General features: G+C 44.8%; 1 protein-coding gene across 1 annotated transcript in view; it reads left to right on the forward strand.

Annotated features, from left to right (window-relative positions):
- dip2a (disco-interacting protein 2 homolog A) overlaps positions 1-18,501 on the forward strand; it is a 341,096-nt gene that overhangs the window by 273,135 nt on the left and 49,460 nt on the right. The window contains exons 26-31 of the mRNA XM_055871968.1: positions 9,143-9,264; positions 12,352-12,463; positions 15,706-15,815; positions 16,240-16,370; positions 16,751-16,919; positions 17,187-17,357. Coding sequence (XP_055727943.1) covers positions 9,143-9,264; positions 12,352-12,463; positions 15,706-15,815; positions 16,240-16,370; positions 16,751-16,919; positions 17,187-17,357 — 815 coding nt within the window. The remainder of the gene's footprint in view (positions 1-9,142; positions 9,265-12,351; positions 12,464-15,705; positions 15,816-16,239; positions 16,371-16,750; positions 16,920-17,186; positions 17,358-18,501) is intronic.

Here is an 18,501-nt window from a genome sequence, read left to right on the forward strand (position 1 = left end):
CTAAATGCTTGTGTTCCTAGCTCCAACAGTGCAGTAGTATCTAACTAAATGCTTGTGTTCCTAGCTCCAACAGTGGAGTAGTATCTAACTAAATGCTTGTGTTTCTAGCTCCAACAGTGCAGTAGTATCTAACTAAATGCTTGTGTTCCTAGCTCCAACTGTGCAGTAATATCTAACTAAATGCTTGTGTTTCTAGCTCCAACAGTGCAGTAGTATCTAACTAAATGCTTGTGTTTCTAGCTCCAACAGTACAGTAGTATCTAACTAAATGCTTGTGTTCCTAGCTCCAACAGTGCAGTAGTATCTAACTAAATGCTTGTGTTTCTAGCTCCAACAGTAATATCTAACTAAATGCTTGTGTTCCTAGCTCCAACAGTGCAGCAGTATCTAACTAAATGCTTGTGTTCCTAGCTCCTACAGTGCAGTAGTATCTAACTAAATGCTTGTGTTCCTAGCTCCAACAGTAATATCTAACTAAATGCTTGTGTTTCTAGCTCCAACAGTGCAGTAGTATCTAACTAAATGCTTGTGTTCCTAGCTCCAACAGTAATATCTAACTAAATGCTTGTGTTCCTAGCTCCAACAGTAGTATCTAACTGAATGCTTGTGTTCCTAGCTCCAACAGTAATATCTAACTAAATGCTTGTGTTCCTAGCTCCAACAGTAGTATCTAACTAAATGCTTGTGTTCCTAGCTCCAACAGTAATATCTAACTAAATGCTTGTGTTCCTAGCTCCAACAGTAGTATCTAACTAAATGCTTGTGTTTCTAGCTCCAACAGTAATATCTAACTAAATGCTTGTGTTCCTAGCTTCAACAGTGCAGTAATATCTAACTAAATGCTTGTGTTCCTAGCTCCAACAGTGCAGTAGTATCTAACTAAATGCTTGTGTTCCTAGCTCCAACAGTAATATCTAACTAAATGCGTGTGTTCCTAGCTCCAACAGTGCAGTAGTATCTAACTAAATGCTTGTGTTCCTAGCTCCAACAGTGCAGTAATATCTAACTAAATGCTTGTGTTCCTAGCTCCAACAGTGGAGTAGTATCTAACTAAATGCTTGTGTTCCTAGCTCCAACAGTAATATCTAACTAAATGCTTGTGTTCCTAGCTCCAACAGTGCAGTAATATCTAACTAAATGCTTGTGTTCCTAGCTCCAACAGTGCAGTAGTATCTAACTAAATGCTTGTGTTCCTAGCTCCAACAGTGGAGTAGTATCTAACTAAATGCTTGTGTTTCTAGCTCCAACAGTGCAGTAGTATCTAACTAAATGCTTGTGTTCCTAGCTCCAACTGTGCAGTAATATCTAACTAAATGCTTGTGTTTCTAGCTCCAACAGTGCAGTAGTATCTAACTAAATGCTTGTGTTTCTAGCTCCAACAGTGCAGTAATATCTAACTAAATGCTTGTGTTCCTAGCTCCAACAGTGCAGTAACATCTAACTAAATGCTTGTGTTCCTAGCTCCATCAGTGCAGTAGTATCTAACTAAATGCTTGTGTTTCCAGCTCCAACAGTGCAGTAATATCTAACTAAATGCTTGTGTTCCTAGCTCCAACAGTGCAGTAATATCTAACTAAATGCTTGTGTTCCTAGCTCCAACAGTAGTATCTAACTAAATGCTTGTGTTTCTAGCTCCAACAGTAATATCTAACTAAATGCTTGTGTTTCTAGCTCCAACAGTGCAGTAGTATCTAACTAAATGCTTGTGTTCCTAGCTCCATCAGTGCAGTAGTATCTAACTAAATGCTTGTGTTCCTAGCTCCAACAGTAATATCTAACTAAATGCTTGTGTTCCTAGCTCCAACAGTAGTATCTAACTAAATGCTTGTGTTCCTAGCTCCAACAGTAATATCTAACTAAATGCTTGTGTTCCTAGCTCCAACAGTGCAGTAATATCTAACTAAATGCTTGTGTTTCTAGCTCCAACAGTACAGTAGTATCTAACTAAATGCTTGTGTTCCTAGCTCCAACAGTGCAGTAGTATCTAACTAAATGCTTGTGTTTCTAGCTCCAACAGTACAGTAGTATCTAACTAAATGCTTGTGTTCCTAGCTCCAACAGTGCAGTAGTATCTAACTAAATGCTTGTGTTTCTAGCTCCAACAGTAATATCTAACTAAATGCTTGTGTTCCTAGCTCCAACAGTGCAGCAGTATCTAACTAAATGCTTGTGTTCCTAGCTCCTACAGTGCAGTAGTATCTAACTAAATGCTTGTGTTCCTAGCTCCAACAGTAATATCTAACTAAATGCTTGTGTTTCTAGCTCCAACAGTGCAGTAGTATCTAACTAAATGCTTGTGTTCCTAGCTCCAACAGTAATATCTAACTAAATGCTTGTGTTCCTAGCTCCAACAGTAGTATCTAACTGAATGCTTGTGTTCCTAGCTCCAACAGTAATATCTAACTAAATGCTTGTGTTCCTAGCTCCAACAGTAGTATCTAACTAAATGCTTGTGTTCCTAGCTCCAACAGTAATATCTAACTAAATGCTTGTGTTCCTAGCTCCAACAGTAGTATCTAACTAAATGCTTGTGTTTCTAGCTCCAACAGTAATATCTAACTAAATGCTTGTGTTCCTAGCTTCAACAGTGCAGTAATATCTAACTAAATGCTTGTGTTCCTAGCTCCAACAGTGCAGTAGTATCTAACTAAATGCTTGTGTTCCTAGCTCCAACAGTAATATCTAACTAAATGCGTGTGTTCCTAGCTCCAACAGTGCAGTAGTATCTAACTAAATGCTTGTGTTCCTAGCTCCAACAGTGCAGTAATATCTAACTAAATGCTTGTGTTCCTAGCTCCAACAGTGGAGTAGTATCTAACTAAATGCTTGTGTTCCTAGCTCCAACAGTAATATCTAACTAAATGCTTGTGTTCCTAGCTCCAACAGTGCAGTAATATCTAACTAAATGCTTGTGTTCCTAGCTCCAACAGTGCAGTAGTATCTAACTAAATGCTTGTGTTCCTAGCTCCAACAGTGGAGTAGTATCTAACTAAATGCTTGTGTTTCTAGCTCCAACAGTGCAGTAGTATCTAACTAAATGCTTGTGTTCCTAGCTCCAACTGTGCAGTAATATCTAACTAAATGCTTGTGTTTCTAGCTCCAACAGTGCAGTAGTATCTAACTAAATGCTTGTGTTTCTAGCTCCAACAGTGCAGTAATATCTAACTAAATGCTTGTGTTCCTAGCTCCAACAGTGCAGTAGTATCTAACTAAATGCTTGTGTTCCTAGCTCCAACAGTAGTATCTAACTAAATGCTTGTGTTCCTAGCTCCAACAGTGCAGTAGTATCTAACTAAATGCTTGTGTTTCTAGCTCCAACAGTGCAGTAGTATCTAACTAAATGCTTGTGTTCCTAGCTCCAACAGTGCAGTAGTATCTAACTAAATGCTTGTGTTTCTAGCTCCAACAGTAATATCTAACTAAATGCTTGTGTTTCTAGCTCCAACAGTGCAGTAGTATCTAACTAAATGCTTGTGTTCCTAGCTCCAACAGTAATATCTAACTAAATGCTTGTGTTCCTAGCTCCAACAGTGCAGTAGTATCTAACTAAATGCTTGTGTTCCTAGCTCCAACAGTAATATCTAACTAAATGCTTGTGTTCCTAGCTCCAACAGTAGTATCTAACTAAATGCTTGTGTTCCTAGCTCCAACAGTGCAGTAATATCTAACTAAATGCTTGTGTTCCTAGCTCCAACAGTGCAGTAGTATCTAACTAAATGCTTGTGTTCCTGGCTCCAACAGTGCAGTAACATCTAACTAAATGCTTGTGTTCCTAGCTCCAACAGTGCAGTAGTATCTAACTAAATGCTTGTGTTCCTAGCTCCAACAGTACAGTAGTATCTAACTAAATGCTTGTGTTCCTAGCTCCAACAGTGCAGTAGTATCTAACTAAATGCTTGTGTTCCTAGCTCCAACAGTACAGTAGTATCTAACTAAATGCTTGTGTTCCTGGCTCCAACAGTGCAGTAACATCTAACTAAATGCTTGTGTTCCTAGCTCCAACAGTGCAGTAGTATCTAACTAAATGCTTGTGTTCCTAGCTCCAACAGTGCAGTAGTATCTAACTAAATGATTGTGTTCCCAGCTCCAACAGTGCAGTAGTATCTAACTAAATGCTTGTGTTTCTAGCTCCAACAGTGCAGTAATATCTAACTAAATGCTTGTGTTTCTAGCTCCAACAGTGCAGTAGTATCTAACTAAATGCTTGTGTTTCTAGCTCCAACAGTGCAGTAGTATCTAACTAAATGCTTGTGTTCCTAGCTCCAACAGTAATATCTAACTAAATGCTTGTGTTTCTAGCTCCAACAGTGCAGTAGTATCTAACTAAATGCTTGTGTTTCTAGCTCCAACAGTGCAGTAGTATCTAACTAAATGCTTGTGTTTCTAGCTCCAACAGTGCAGTAGTATCTAACTAAATGCTTGTGTTCCTAGCTCCAACAGTAGTATCTAACTAAATGCTTGTGTTTCTAGCTCCAACAGTGCAGTAGTATCTAACTAAATGCTTGTGTTCCTAGCTCCAACAGTAATATCTAACTAAATGCTTGTGTTTCTAGCTCCAACAGTGCAGTAATATCTAACTAAATGCTTGTGTTCCTAGCTCCAACAGTGCAGTAATATCTAACTAAATGCTTGTGTTCCTAGCTCCAACAGTGGAGTAGTATCTAACTAAATGCTTGTGTTCCTAGCTCCAACAGTGCAGTAATATCTAACTAAATGCTTGTGTTCCTAGCTCCAACAGTGTAGTAATATCTAACTAAATGCTTGTGTTCCTAGCTCCAACAGTAATATCTAACTAAATGCTTGTGTGCCTAGCTCCATCAGTGCAGTAATATCTAACTAAATGCTTGTGTTTCTAGCTCCAACAGTGTAGTAATATCTAACTAAATGCTTGTGTTCCTAGCTCCAACAGTAATATCTAACTAAATGCTTGTGTGCCTAGCTCCATCAGTGCAGTAATATCTAACTAAATGCTTGTGTTTCTAGCTCCAACAGTGCAGTAGTATCTAACTAAATGCTTGTGTTCCTAGCTCCATCAGTGCAGTAGTATCTAACTAAATGCTTGTGTTCCTAGCTCCATCAGTGCAGTAGTATCTAACTAAATGATTGTGTTCCCAGCTCCAACAGTGCAGTAGTATCTAACTAAATGCTTGTGTTTCTAGCTCCAACAGTGCAGTAATATCTAACTAAATGCTTGTGTTTCTAGCTCCAACAGTGCAGTAGTATCTAACTAAATGCTTGTGTTCCTAGCTCCAACAGTGCAGTAGTATCTAACTAAATGCTTGTGTTCCTAGCTCCAACAGTAATATCTAACTAAATGCTTGTGTTTCTAGCTCCAACAGTGTAGTAGTATCTAACTAAATGCTTGTGTTCCTAGCTCCATCAGTGCAGTAATATCTAACTAAATGCTTGTGTTTCTAGCTCCAACAGTGCAGTAGTATCTAACTAAATGCTTGTGTTCCTAGCTCCAACAGTGCAGTAGTATCTAACTAAATGCTTGTGTTTCTAGCTCCAACAGTGCAGTAGGATCTAACTAAATGCTTGTGTTTCTAGCTCCAACAGTACAGTAGTATCTAACTAAATGCTTGTGTTCCTAGCTCCAACAGTGCAGTAGTATCTAACTAAATGCTTGTGTTTCTAGCTCCATCAGTGCAGTAGTATCTAACTAAATGATTGTGTTCCCAGCTCCAACAGTGCAGTAGTATCTAACTAAATGCTTGTGTTTCTAGCTCCAACAGTGCAGTAGGATCTAACTAAATGCTTGTGTTTCTAGCTCCAACAGTACAGTAGTATCTAACTAAATGCTTGTGTTCCTAGCTCCAACAGTGCAGTAGTATCTAACTAAATGCTTGTGTTTCTAGCTCCATCAGTGCAGTAGTATCTAACTAAATGATTGTGTTCCCAGCTCCAACAGTGCAGTAGTATCTAACTAAATGATTGTGTTCCCAGCTCCAACAGTGCAGTAGTATCTATCTAAATGCTTGTGTTCCTAGCTCCAACAGTGCAGTAGTATCTATCTAAATGCTTGTGTTCCTAGCTCCAACAGTGCAGTAGTATCTAACTAAATGCTTGTGTTCCTAGCTCCAACAGTAGTATCTAACTAAATGCTTGTGTTCCTAGCTCCAACAGTAGTATCTAACTAAATGCTTGTGTTCCTAGCTCCAACAGTAGTATCTAACTAAATGCTTGTGTTCCTAGCTCCAACAGTAGTATCTAACTAAATGCTTGTGTTCCTAGCTCCAACAGTAGTATCTAACTAAATGCTTGTGTTCCTAGCTCCAACAGTAGTATCTAACTAAATGCTTGTGTTCCTAGCTCCAACAGTAGTATCTAACTAAATGCTTGTGTTCCTAGCTCCAACAGTAGTATCTAACTAAATGCTTGTGTTCCTAGCTCCAACAGTAGTATCTAACTAAATGCTTGTGTTCCTAGCTCCAACAGTAGTATCTAACTAAATGCTTGTGTTCCTAGCTCCAACAGTGCAGTGTTTGGTCCAATCTAGTTTGTTGTTGTTGATGTGGACACCAAGGAATTTGAAGCTCTCGACCTGCTCCACTACAGCCCCGTCGATGAGAAAGGGGACGTGCTCCGTCTTCCTTTTCCTGTGATCCACAATCATCTCCTTAGTCTTAGTTACGTTGAGGGATAGGTTGTTATTCTGGCACCACCCGGCCAGGTCTCTGACCTCCTCCCTATAGGCTGTCTCGTCGTTGTCGGTGATCAGGCCTACCACTTTTGTGTCGTCTGCAAAGTTAATGATGTTGTTGGAGTCGTGCTTGGCCATGCAGTCGTGGGTGAACAGGGAGTTTAGGAGGGGACTGAGCACGCACCCCTGGGGGGCTCTGGTGTTGAGGATCAGCGTGGCAGATGTGTTGCTACCAACCCTCACCACCTGGCAGTGGCCTGTCAGGAAGTCCAGGATTCAGTTGCAGAGGGAGTGTTTAGTCCCAGGATCCTTAGCTTAGTGATGAGCTTTGAGGGCACTATGGTGTTGAACACTGAGCTGTAGTCAATGAATAGCATTCTCACATAGGTGTTCCTTTTGTCCAGGTGGGAAAGGGCAGTGTGGAGAGCAATAGAGATTGCATCATCTGTGGATCTGTTTGGGCGGTATGCAAATTGGAGTGGGTCTAGGGTTTCTGGGATAATGGTGTTGATGTGAGCCATTACCAGCCTTTCAAAGCTCTTCATGGCTACGGACGTGAGTGTTACGGGTCTGTAGTCATTTAGGCAGGTTACCTTAGTGTTCTTGGGCACAGGGTCTATGGTGGTCTGCTTGAAACATGTTGGTATTACAGACTTAATCAGGGACATGTTGAAAATGTCAGTGAAGTCACCTGCCAGTTGCTCAGCACATGCCGGGAACACACGTCCTGGTAATCCGTCTGGCCCAGCAGCCTTGTGCATGTTGACCTGTTTAAAGGTCTTACTCACGTCGGCTACGGAGAGCGTGATCACACAGTCGTCTGGAACAGCTGATGCTCTCATGCCTCAGTGTTGCTTGCCTCGAAGCGAGCATAGAAGTGATTTAGCTCGTCTGGTAGGCTCGTGTCACTGGGCAGCTCGCGGTTGTGCTTCCCTTTGTAGTCTGTAATGGTTTGCAAGCCCTGCCACATCTGATGAGCGTCGTAGCCGGTGTAGTATGATTCAATCTTAGCCCTCTATTGACGCTTTGCCTGTTTGATGGTTTGTCGGAGGACATAGCGGGATTTCTTGTAAGCTTCCGGGTTAGAGTCCCGCACCTTGAAAGCGGCAGCTCTGCCATTTAGCTCAGTGCGGATGTTGCCTGTAATCCATGGCTTCTGCTTGGTGTATGTACGTACAGTCACTGTGGGGACGACGTCCTCGATGCACTTATTGATTAAGCCAGTGACTGATGTGGTGTTCTCCTCAATGCCATTGGCAGAATCCCGGAACATGTTCCAGTCTGTGATAGCATAACAGTCCTGCAGCTTAGCATCTGCTTCATCTGACCACTTCTTATAGACTGAGTCACTGGTGCTTCCTGCTTTAATTTTTGCTTGTAAGCAGGAATCAGGAGGATAAAATTATGGTCAGATTTACCAAATGGAGGGCGAGGGAGAGCTTTGTACGCGTCTCTGTGTGTGGAGTACAGGTGATCTAGAATTTTTTTCCTTGGTTGCACATTTAACATGTTGATAGAGATTTGGTAGAACTTAAGTTTCCCTGCATTAAAGTCCCCGGCCACTAGGAGCGCCGCCTCTGGGTGAGCGGTTTCCTGTTTGCTTATTTCCTTATACAGCTGGCTGAGTACGGTCTTAGTTCCAGCATCTGTCTGTGGTGGTAAATAAACACCCATGAAAAGTATAGCTGAGAACTCTCTTGGCAAGTAGTGTGGCCTGCAATTTATCACAATATACTCTACTTCAGGCGAGCAAAATCTAGAGACTTCCTTAGATTTCGTGCACCAGCTGTTGTTTACAAATATACACAGACCGCCCTCACCCCCCTCGTCTTACCGGAGTGTGCTGTTCTATCCTGCCGGTGCAGCGTGTATCCCGCTAGCTGAATATCCAATATCCATTGGTAGGATATTCGTGATCGTACCTCGTCTAGTTCATTGTCCAATGATTGCACGTTGGCGAGTAATATAAACGGTAACGGCAGCTTTCCTAGTTGCCTTCTGCGTGTCCGGACGAGGCATCCGGGTCTTCGTCCTCTGCGTCGCTTCCTTTGGTGAATAATTGGGATGTCGGCCCTGCGGGGTGTTTGGAGAATATCGTCCTGCTTGTTGTTGTTGTTGAAGAAATCTTCGTCTAATCCGAGGTGAGTGATCGCTGTCCTGATATCCAGAAACTCTTTTCTTCCGTAAGATTCGGTGGCAGAAACATGATGTACAAAATAAGTTACAAATAACGCCAAAAAAAACCCACATAATCGCACAATTGGTTAGGAGACCGTTAGGAGACGTAGTGTTGCCTGGCATGCTGACCTTTCTAACAAGACAAAAACTCTACCCTGTTTCTGGTGCATGTATTTCATGACACTTGTTTGTTACAACAAGTGGCAACTTTTTGTTTCCTCACGTCAATGTAAAGAGTCACCGTTACTGTGGAAACGGTCTCAACTGCACGTCATGATTTGAACTGGGTTTAATGGTCTCTTTGCCCTTGTCTCTCTCCAGGTATTGACCTGATCGCTACGTTCTATGGGTGTCTGTACGCTGGCTGTGTTCCTGTCACCGTCAGACCTCCTCATCCTCAGAACCTGGCCACCACCCTGCCCACCGTCAAGATGATTGTAGAGGTACACAGCTCTCATTAACATGGCCTATCCTAATCTCACCAGCATGGCCTATCCTAATCTCACCAGCATGGCCTATCCTAATCTCACCAACATGGCCTATCCTAATCTCACCAGCATGGCCTATCCTAATCTCACCAGCATGGCCTATCCTAATCTCACCAACATGGCCTAGCCTAATCTCACCAGCATGGCCTAGCCTAATCTCACCAGCATGGCCTATCCTAATCTCACCAGCATGGCCTAGCCTAATCTCACCAGCATGGCCTAGCCTAATCTCACCAGCATGGCCTAGCCTAATCTCACCAGCATGGCCTATCCTAATCTCACCAACATGGCCTATCATAATCTCACCAGCATGGCCTAGCCTAATCTCACCAGCATGGCCTATCCTAATCTCACCAACATGGCCTAGCCGAATCTAGCTAACATGGCCTAGCTTAATCTCGTTAACATGGCCTAGTTTAATCTTGCCAACATGGCCTAGTTTAATCTCGCCAACATGGCCTAGCTTAATCTCACCAACATGGCCTAGCTTAATCTCACCAACATGGCCTAGCTTAATCTCGTTATCATGGCCTAGTTTAATCTCACCAACATGGCCTAGCTTAATCTCGCCAGCATGGCCTAGTTTAATCTCACCAACATGGCCTAGTTTAATCTCGCCAACATGGCCTATCCAAATCTCACCAACATGGCCTAGCTTAATCTCGCCAACGTGGCCTAGCTTAATCTCACCAACATGGCCTACCTTAATATCACCAACATGGCCTATCCTAATCTCACTAACATGGCCTAGTTTAATCTCACCAACATGGCCTAGCCTAATCTCGCCAACATGGCCTAGCCTAATCTCACTAACATGGCCTAGCTTAATCTCGTTAACATGGCCTAGTTTAATCTCACCAACATGGCCTAGTTTAATCTCGCCAACATGGCCTAGTTTAATCTCGCCAACATGGCCTAGTTTAATCTCACCAACATGGCCTAGTTTAATCTCGCCAACATGGCCTACCCGAATCTCACTAACATGGCCTAGCTTAATCTCGTTAACATGACCTAGTTTAATTTCACCAACATGGCCTAGCCTAATCTCACCAGCATGGCCTATCCTAATCTCACCAACATGGCCTATCCTAATCTCACCAACATGGCCTAGCCTAATCTCACCAGCATGGCCTAGCCTAATCTCACCAGCATGGCCTATCCTAATCTCACCAGCATGGCCTATCCTAATCTCACCAACATGGCCTATCCTAATCTCACCAGCATGGCCTAGCCTAATCTCACCAGCATGGCCTAGCCTAATCTCACCAACATGGCCTATCCTAATCTCACCAACATGGCCTAGCCTAATCTCACCAGCATGGCCTATCCTAATCTCACCAACATGGCCTAGCCTAATCTCGCCAACATGGCCTAGCCTAATCTCACTAACATGGCCTAGCTTAATCTCGTTAACATGGCCTAGTTTAATCTCACCAACATGGCCTAGTTTAATCTCGCCAACATGGCCTAGTTTAATCTCGCCAACATGGCCTAGTTTAATCTCACCAACATGGCCTAGTTTAATCTCGCCAACATGGCCTACCCGAATCTCACTAACATGGCCTAGCTTAATCTCGTTAACATGGCCTAGTTTAATTTCACCAACATGGCCTAGCCTAATCTCACCAGCATGGCCTAGCCTAATCTCACCAGCATGGCCTATCCTAATCTCACCAACATGGCCTATCCTAATCTCACCAGCATGGCCTAGCCTAATCTCACCAGCATGGCCTAGCCTAATCTCACCAACATGGCCTATCCTAATCTCACCAACATGGCCTAGCCTAATCTCACCAGCATGGCCTATCCTAATCTCACCAGCATGGCCTATCCTAATCTCACCAGCATGGCCTAGCCTAATCTCACCAGCATGGCCTAGCCTAATCTCACCAACATGGCCTAGCTTAATCTCACCAACATGGCCTATCCGAATCTCACTAACATGGCCTAGTTTAATCTTGCCAACATGGCCTAGCTTAATCTCACCAACATGGCCTAGCCTAATCTCACAGCATGGCCTAGTTTAATCTCACCAACATGGCCTAGTTTAATCTCGCCAACATGGCCTAGTTTAATCTTTTTAACATGGCCTAGTTTAATCTCACCAACATGGCCTAGCCTAATCTCACTAATATTAGTCTTATCAATAATCTTGCCCACTGTCAAGAAGATGGTAGAGGTACGCAGCTGTCACTACCATAACTATGGGTGACTTCGGCGATGTCATTTACAAAATAGCCTCCAACACTCTACTCAGCAAACTGGATGCAGTCTATCACAGTGCCATCCGTTTTGTCACCAAAGCCCCATACACTACCCACCACTGCGACCTGTATGCTCTCGTTGGCTGGCCCTCGCTTCACACTCGTCGCCAAACCCACTGGCTCCAGGTTATCTACAAGTATCTGCTAGGTAAAGCCCTGCCTTATCTCAGCTCACTGGTCACCATAGCAACGCCCACCCGTAGCACGCGCTCCAGCAGGTATATCTCACTGGTCACCCCCAAAGCCAATTCCTCTTTTGGCCGCCTTTCCTTCCAGTTCTCTGCTGCCAATGACTGGAACGAATTGCAAAAATCACTGAAGCTGGAGACTCATATCTCCCTCACTAACTTTAAGCACCAGCTGTCAGAGCAGCTCACAGATCACTGCACCTGTACATAGCTCATCTGTAAATAGGCCATCCAACTACCTCATCCCCTCACTGTATTTATTTTATTTATCTTGCTCATTTGCACCCCAGTATCTCTACTTGCACATTCATCTTCTGCACATCTATCACTCCAGTGTTTAATTGCTATATTGTAATTATTTCGCCACTATGGCCTATTTATTGTCCTACCTCCCTTATCCTACCTAATTTGCACTCACTGTATATATAATTTTTCTATTGTATTATTGACTGTATGTTTGTTTATTCCATGTGTAACTCTGTGTTTGTGTCGAACTGCTTTGCTTTATCTTGGCCAGGTCGCAGTTGTAAATGAGAACATGTTACCTGGTTAAATAAAGGTGAACTAAATAAAATAACACTGTGTGACAGGTCAGTAAGTCGGTGTGCATCCTGACCACCCAAGCAATAGTGAAGCTGTTGAAGTCCAAAGAGGCTGCTGCTGCTGTGGATGTCAAATCCTGGCCGATGGTCCTGGACACAGGTAACAAACCCTCCCTCATTTTACTCAAATGAGTAAGTGAAATGAGGTGTACAGTGAATGTACAGTGAAATGCTTACTTACGAGCCCCGAACCAACAAAAAATACAGATAAGACATAGAAGTAACAAGTAATTAAAGAGCAGTAAAATAACAATAGCGAGACTATATACAGGGTGGTACCGGTACAGCGTTAATGTGCGGGTGCACTGGTTAGTCGAGGTAATATGTACATGTAGGTAGAGTTATTAAAGTGACTATGCATAGATAACAGCGAGTAGCAGCAGTGTAGAAGATGGGAGGGAGGGAGGGAGGGGGGGGGGTGGCAATGCAAGTAGTTTGGGTAGCCATTTGATTAGATGTTCAGGAGTCTTGGGCTTGGGAGTAGAAGCTGTTTAGAATTCTCTTGGACCAAGACTTGGCACTCCAGTACTGCTTGCCGTGCGGTAGCAGGGAGAACAGTCTATGACTAGGGTGACTGGAGTCTTTGACAATTTTTAGGGCCTTCCTCTGTCACCGCCTGGTATAGAGGTCCTGGATGGCAGGAAGCTTTGCCCCAGTGATGTACTGGGCCATTCGCACTACCCTCTGTAATGCCTTGCAGTCAGAGGCCGAGCAGTTGCCGTACCAGGCAGTGATGCAACCAGTCAGGATGCTCTCGATGGTGCAGCTGTAAAACCTTTTGAGGATCTGAGGACCCATGCCAAATCTTTTCAGTCTCCTGAGGGGGAATAGGTTTTGTCGTGCCCTCTTCACGACTGTCTTGGTGTGCTTGGACCATGTTAGTTTGTTGGTGATGTGGACACCAAAGATCTTGAAGCTCTCAACCTGCTCCACTACAGCCCCGTCAATGAGAATGGGGACGTGCTCAGTCCTCTTTTTCCTGCAGTCCACAGTCATCGCCTTTGTCTTGATCATGTTGAGGGAGAGGTTTTTGTCCTGGCACCACACGGCCAGGTCTCTGACCTCCTCCCTATAGGCTCTCGTCGTTGTCGGTGATCAGTCCTACCACTGTTGTCATCGGCAAACTTAATGATGGTGTTGGAGTTGTGCCTGGCCGTGCAGTCATGAGTGAACAGGGAGTACAGGAGGGGACTGAGCACGCACCCCTGAGAGGCCCCTGTGTTGAGGATCAGTGTGGCGGATGTGTTGTTACCTACCCTCACCACCTGGGGGCGGCCCATCAGGAAGTCCAGGATCCAGTTGCAGAGGGAGGTGTTTAGTCCTAGGGTCCTTAGCTTAGTGATGAGCTTTGAGGACACTATGATGTTGAACGCTGAGCTGTAGTCAATGAACAGCATTCTCACATAGGTGTTCCTTTTGTCCAGGTGGGAAAGGGCAAAAGTGACTGCATCATCTGTTGGGGCGGTATGCAAATTGGAGTGGGTTTCTGGGATAATGTAGCACTTCATGGCTATAGATGTGAGTGCTACGGGTCGGTAGTCATTTAGGCAGGTTACCTTAGTGTTCTTGGGCACAGACACGATGGTGGTCTGCTTAAAACATGTTGGTATTACAGACTCGGACAGGGAGAGGTTGAAAATGTCAGTGAAGACACTTGCCAGTCGGTCAGCGCATGCTCGCAGTGCACGTCCTGGTAATACGTCTGGCCCTGCGGCCTTGTGAATGTTGAGCTGTTTAAAGGTCTTACTCACATCGGCTACAGAGAGCGTCATCACAGTCTTCCGGAACAGCTAGTGTTCTCATGCATGTTTCAGTGTTATTTGCTTCGAAGCGAGCGTAGAAGTAGTTTAGCTCTTCTGGGCGGCTCGTGTGACTGGGCAGCTCTCGGCTGTGCTTCTCTTTGTATTCTGTAATGGTTTGCAAGCACTGCCACATGCGACGAGAGTCAGAACCGGTGTCGTACAATTCGATCTTAGTCCTGTATTGATGCTTTTCCTGTTTGATGGTTCGTCGGAGGGCATAGCGGGATTTCTTATAAGCTTCCAGGTTAGAGTTCCGCTCCTTGAAAGCGGCAGCTCTACCCTTAAGCTCAGTGCGGATGTTGCCTGTAATCCATGGCTTCTGCTTGGGGTATGTACGTACGGTCAACGTTATCGATGCACTTATTGAATAAGCCAGTGACTGATGTGGTGTTCTCCTCAATGCCAACGGAAGAATCCCGGAACATATTCCAGTGTGTGATAGCAAAACAGTCCTGTAGCTTAGCATCTGCTTCATCTGACCACCTTTTTTATTGATCTAGTCACTGGTACTTCCTGCTTTAATTTATGCTTGTACGCAGGAATCAGGAGGATAGAGTTGTGGTCAGATTTGCCAAATGGAGGGCGAGGAAGAGCTTTGTACGCGTCTCTGTGTGTGGAGTAAAGGTGGTCCAGAGTTTTTTTCCCTCTCTGGTTGCACATTTTAACATGCTGATAGATATTAGGTAAAACGGATTTAAGTTTCCCTCCATTATAGTCCCCGGCCACTAGGAGCGCCGCCTCTGGGTGAGCTGTTTCTTGTTTGCTTATGGCAGAATACAGCTCATTCAATGCTGTATTAGTGCCAGCCTCTGACTGTAGTGGTATGTAAACCTCAACAAAAAATACAGATGAGAACTCTCTAGGTAGATTGTGTGGTCTACAGTTTATCATGAGATACTCTACCTGAGGCGAGCAATAGCTCGAGACTTCCTTAGATATCGTACACCAGCTGTTATTTACAAAAATACATAGTTTGCCGCCCCTTACCAGACGCCACTGTTCTATCCTGCCGGTACATCTTATAACCAGCCAGCTGTATGTTGGTATTGTCATCGTTCAGCCACGACTCCGTGAAGGATAAGATATTACAGTTTTGAATGTCCCGTTGGTAATTCTCCAAAGATTGCACGTTTTCTAGCAGAAAGGAAGGAAGTGGGGGTTTATTCAATCGCCTACGAATTCTCAAAAGGCAGCCCGCCCTTTGGCCCCTTTTTCTCTGCCGCCTCTTCACGCAAATCACGGGGATCTGGGCCTGTTCCCGGGAAAGCAGTGTATCATTCGTGTCGGGCTCGTCAGACTAAAGGAAAAAAATGATTCTTCCAGTCCTTGGTGAGTAATCGCAGTCCTGATGTCCAGAAGTTATTTTCGGTCCTAAGAGACGGTAGCGGCAACATTATGTACAAAATAAGTTACAAAATAACGCAAATAAACAAACAAAAAAACATAATTTGTTGGGGGCACCAGCCTTCTTCTCCGGCGCCGTCGTTACATGCTGCTCAGGACTGTGTGATCCCTCTAAACCTGTTGTTATTCTCCCCAGACGACCTCCCCAGGACGAAGAGGCTTCAGGTCTACAAACCTCCCACCCCAGAGATGCTGGCATACCTGGACTTCAGTGTGTCCACCATGGGCATCCTGGCTGGAGTCAAGGTAAACTAACCCCTGACTGTACCTGGACTTCAGTGTGTCCACCACGGGCATCCTGGCTGGAGTCAAGGTAAACTAACCCCTGACTGTACCTGGACTTCAGTGTGTCCACCACGGGCATCCTGGCTGGAGTCAAGGTAAACTAACCCCTGACTGTACCTGGACTTCAGTGTGTCCACCACGGGCATCCTGGCTGGAGTCAAGGTAAACTAACCCCTGACTGTACCTGGACTTCAGTGTGTCCACCACGGGCATCCTGGCTGGATGGTCTGACCTCCAACCTACAGTAGTTGTTCTGCTGCAGGGTTAGAGGGACCTGGGAACACAGACTGTGTACTGCCCATACTGTACACTGTTAGTTTGAACGGTAATACCAGAGAGACTGTAGTGTGCCCCCAGACAGTCGTTCTGTTATCTCTTCCTCCAGATGTCCCATGCTGCCACCAGTGCCTTGTGTCGCTCCATCAAGCTGCAGTGTGAGCTGTACCCGTCTCGCCAGATAGCCATCTGTCTGGACCCCTACTGCGGCCTGGGCTTGGCTCTCTGGTGCCTCAGCAGGTAAAGGACATGTACAGTACATAGCAATATTTTGGGACTGTAAACTAGCACAGTTAGTGCTCATGTGGTGTAGCTGGGAGATCCTGGTTCCTCCTCTAGAGTTGAACAATAACCTGGTCTCTCTCTCTGTCTCTCTCTAGTGTATACTCTGGCCACCAGTCGATCCTGGTTCCTCCTCTAGAGTTGAACAATAACCTGGTCTCTCTCTGTCTCTCTCTAGTGTATACTCTGGCCACCAGTCGATCCTGGTTCCTCCTCTAGAGTTGAACAATAACCTGGTCTCTCTCTGTCTCTCTCTAGTGTATACTCTGGCCACCAGTCGATCCTGGTTCCTCCTCTAGAGTTGAACAATAACCTGGTCTCTCTCTGTCTCTCTCTAGTGTATACTCTGGCCACCAGTCGATCCTGGTTCCTCCTCTAGAGTTGGACAGTAATGTTTCTCTGTGGTTGTCAGCTGTCAGCCAGTATAAAGTCAGAATCACGTTCTGCTCCTACTCGGTCATGGAGATGTGTACCAAGGGGCTGGGGACACAGACTGAGACACTACGGGTTAGTACGCACTCACACAGGCAGCAAACACACCACACACACTCACATGGACGCACACACACCACACACACTCACATGGACGCACACACACTCACATGGACGCACACACAACACACACACTCACATGGACGCACACACACCACACACACTGCCTGAATTGATTACTTCCTTTTCTTTTCTCTTCCCTGTGTGTGTGTGTGTGTGTGTGTGTGTGTGTGTGTGTGTGTGTGTGTGTGTGTGTGTGTGTGTGTGTGTGTGTGTGTGTAGTTGCGTAACATAAACCTGTCGTGTGTTAGGACCTGTATGGTTGTAGCAGAGGAGCGTCCTCGTATCACTCTGACCCAGTCCTTCTCTAAGATCTTTAAAGACCTGGGTTTGTCTCCTCGAGCCGTCAGCACCACGTTCGGCTGCAGGGTCAACATGGCCGTCTGTCTGCAGGTGAGTGCGACATAAAGATTACATTGATATCTGGCTTATAGAGTAGATGTGTTCTGTTTCAACTCCCATTTAGTCTTTAATGGATACAATATAAATAGAGCAGGATATTTTGTCTGTGGGTGAGATGTACTGTGTGTTCGGAAAGTACCCCTTCACTTTATCCACCTTTTGTTACATTACAGCCTTATTCTAAAATGGATTAAATATACCTTTTCCCTCATCAACCTACACACAATACCACCATAATGAGAAAGCAAAAAAGTTTTTTTTTAAAGTTTTTTTAAAAGTTTTTTCGTTATCTAGCTAGCTATGTCCTTGTTGAGCCGTTATCTAGCTAGCTATGTCCTTGTGGAGCCGTTATCCAGCTAGCTATGTCCTTGTGGAGACGTTATCCAGCTAGCTATGTCCTTGTGGAACCGTTATCCAGCTAGCTATGTCCTTGTGGAGACGTTATCTAGCTAGCTATGTCCTTGTGGAGCCGTTATCCAGCTAGCTATGTCCTTGTGGAGCCGTTATCCAGCTAGCTATGTCCTTGTGGAGCCGTTATCCAGCTAGCTATGTCCTTGTGGAACCGTTATCCAGCTAGCTATGTCCTTGTGGAGCCGTTATCCAGCTAGCTATGTCCTTGTGGAGCCGTTATCCAGCTAGCTATGTCCTTGTGGAGCCGTTATCTAGCTAGCTATGTCCTTGTGGAGCCGTTATCTAGCTAGCTATGTCCTTGTGGAACCGTTATCCAGCTAGCTATGTCCTTGTGGAGCCGTTATCTAGCTAGCTATGTCCTTGTGGAGCCGTTATCCAGCTAGCTATGTCCTTGTGGAGCCGTTATCTAGCTAGCTATGTCCTTGTGGAGCCGTTATCCAGTTAGCTATATCCTTGTGGAGCCGTTATCCAGCTAGCTATGTCCTTGTGGAGCCGTTATCCAGCTAGCTTTGTCCTTGTGGAGACGTTATCTAGCTACCTATGTCCTTGTGGAACCGTTATATAGCTAGCTATGTCCTTGTGGAGCCGTTATCCAGCTAGCTATGTCCTTGTGGAGCCGTTATCCAGCTAGCTATGTCCTTGTGGAGCCGTTATCCAGCTAGCTATGTCCTTGTGGAGCCGTTATCCAGCTAGCTATGTCCTTGTGGAGCCGTTATCCAGCTAG

This window comes from Salvelinus fontinalis, chromosome 19 (genome assembly GCF_029448725.1).
Source record: "Salvelinus fontinalis isolate EN_2023a chromosome 19, ASM2944872v1, whole genome shotgun sequence".
NCBI classification, from domain to species: Eukaryota; Metazoa; Chordata; class Actinopteri; order Salmoniformes; family Salmonidae; genus Salvelinus; species Salvelinus fontinalis.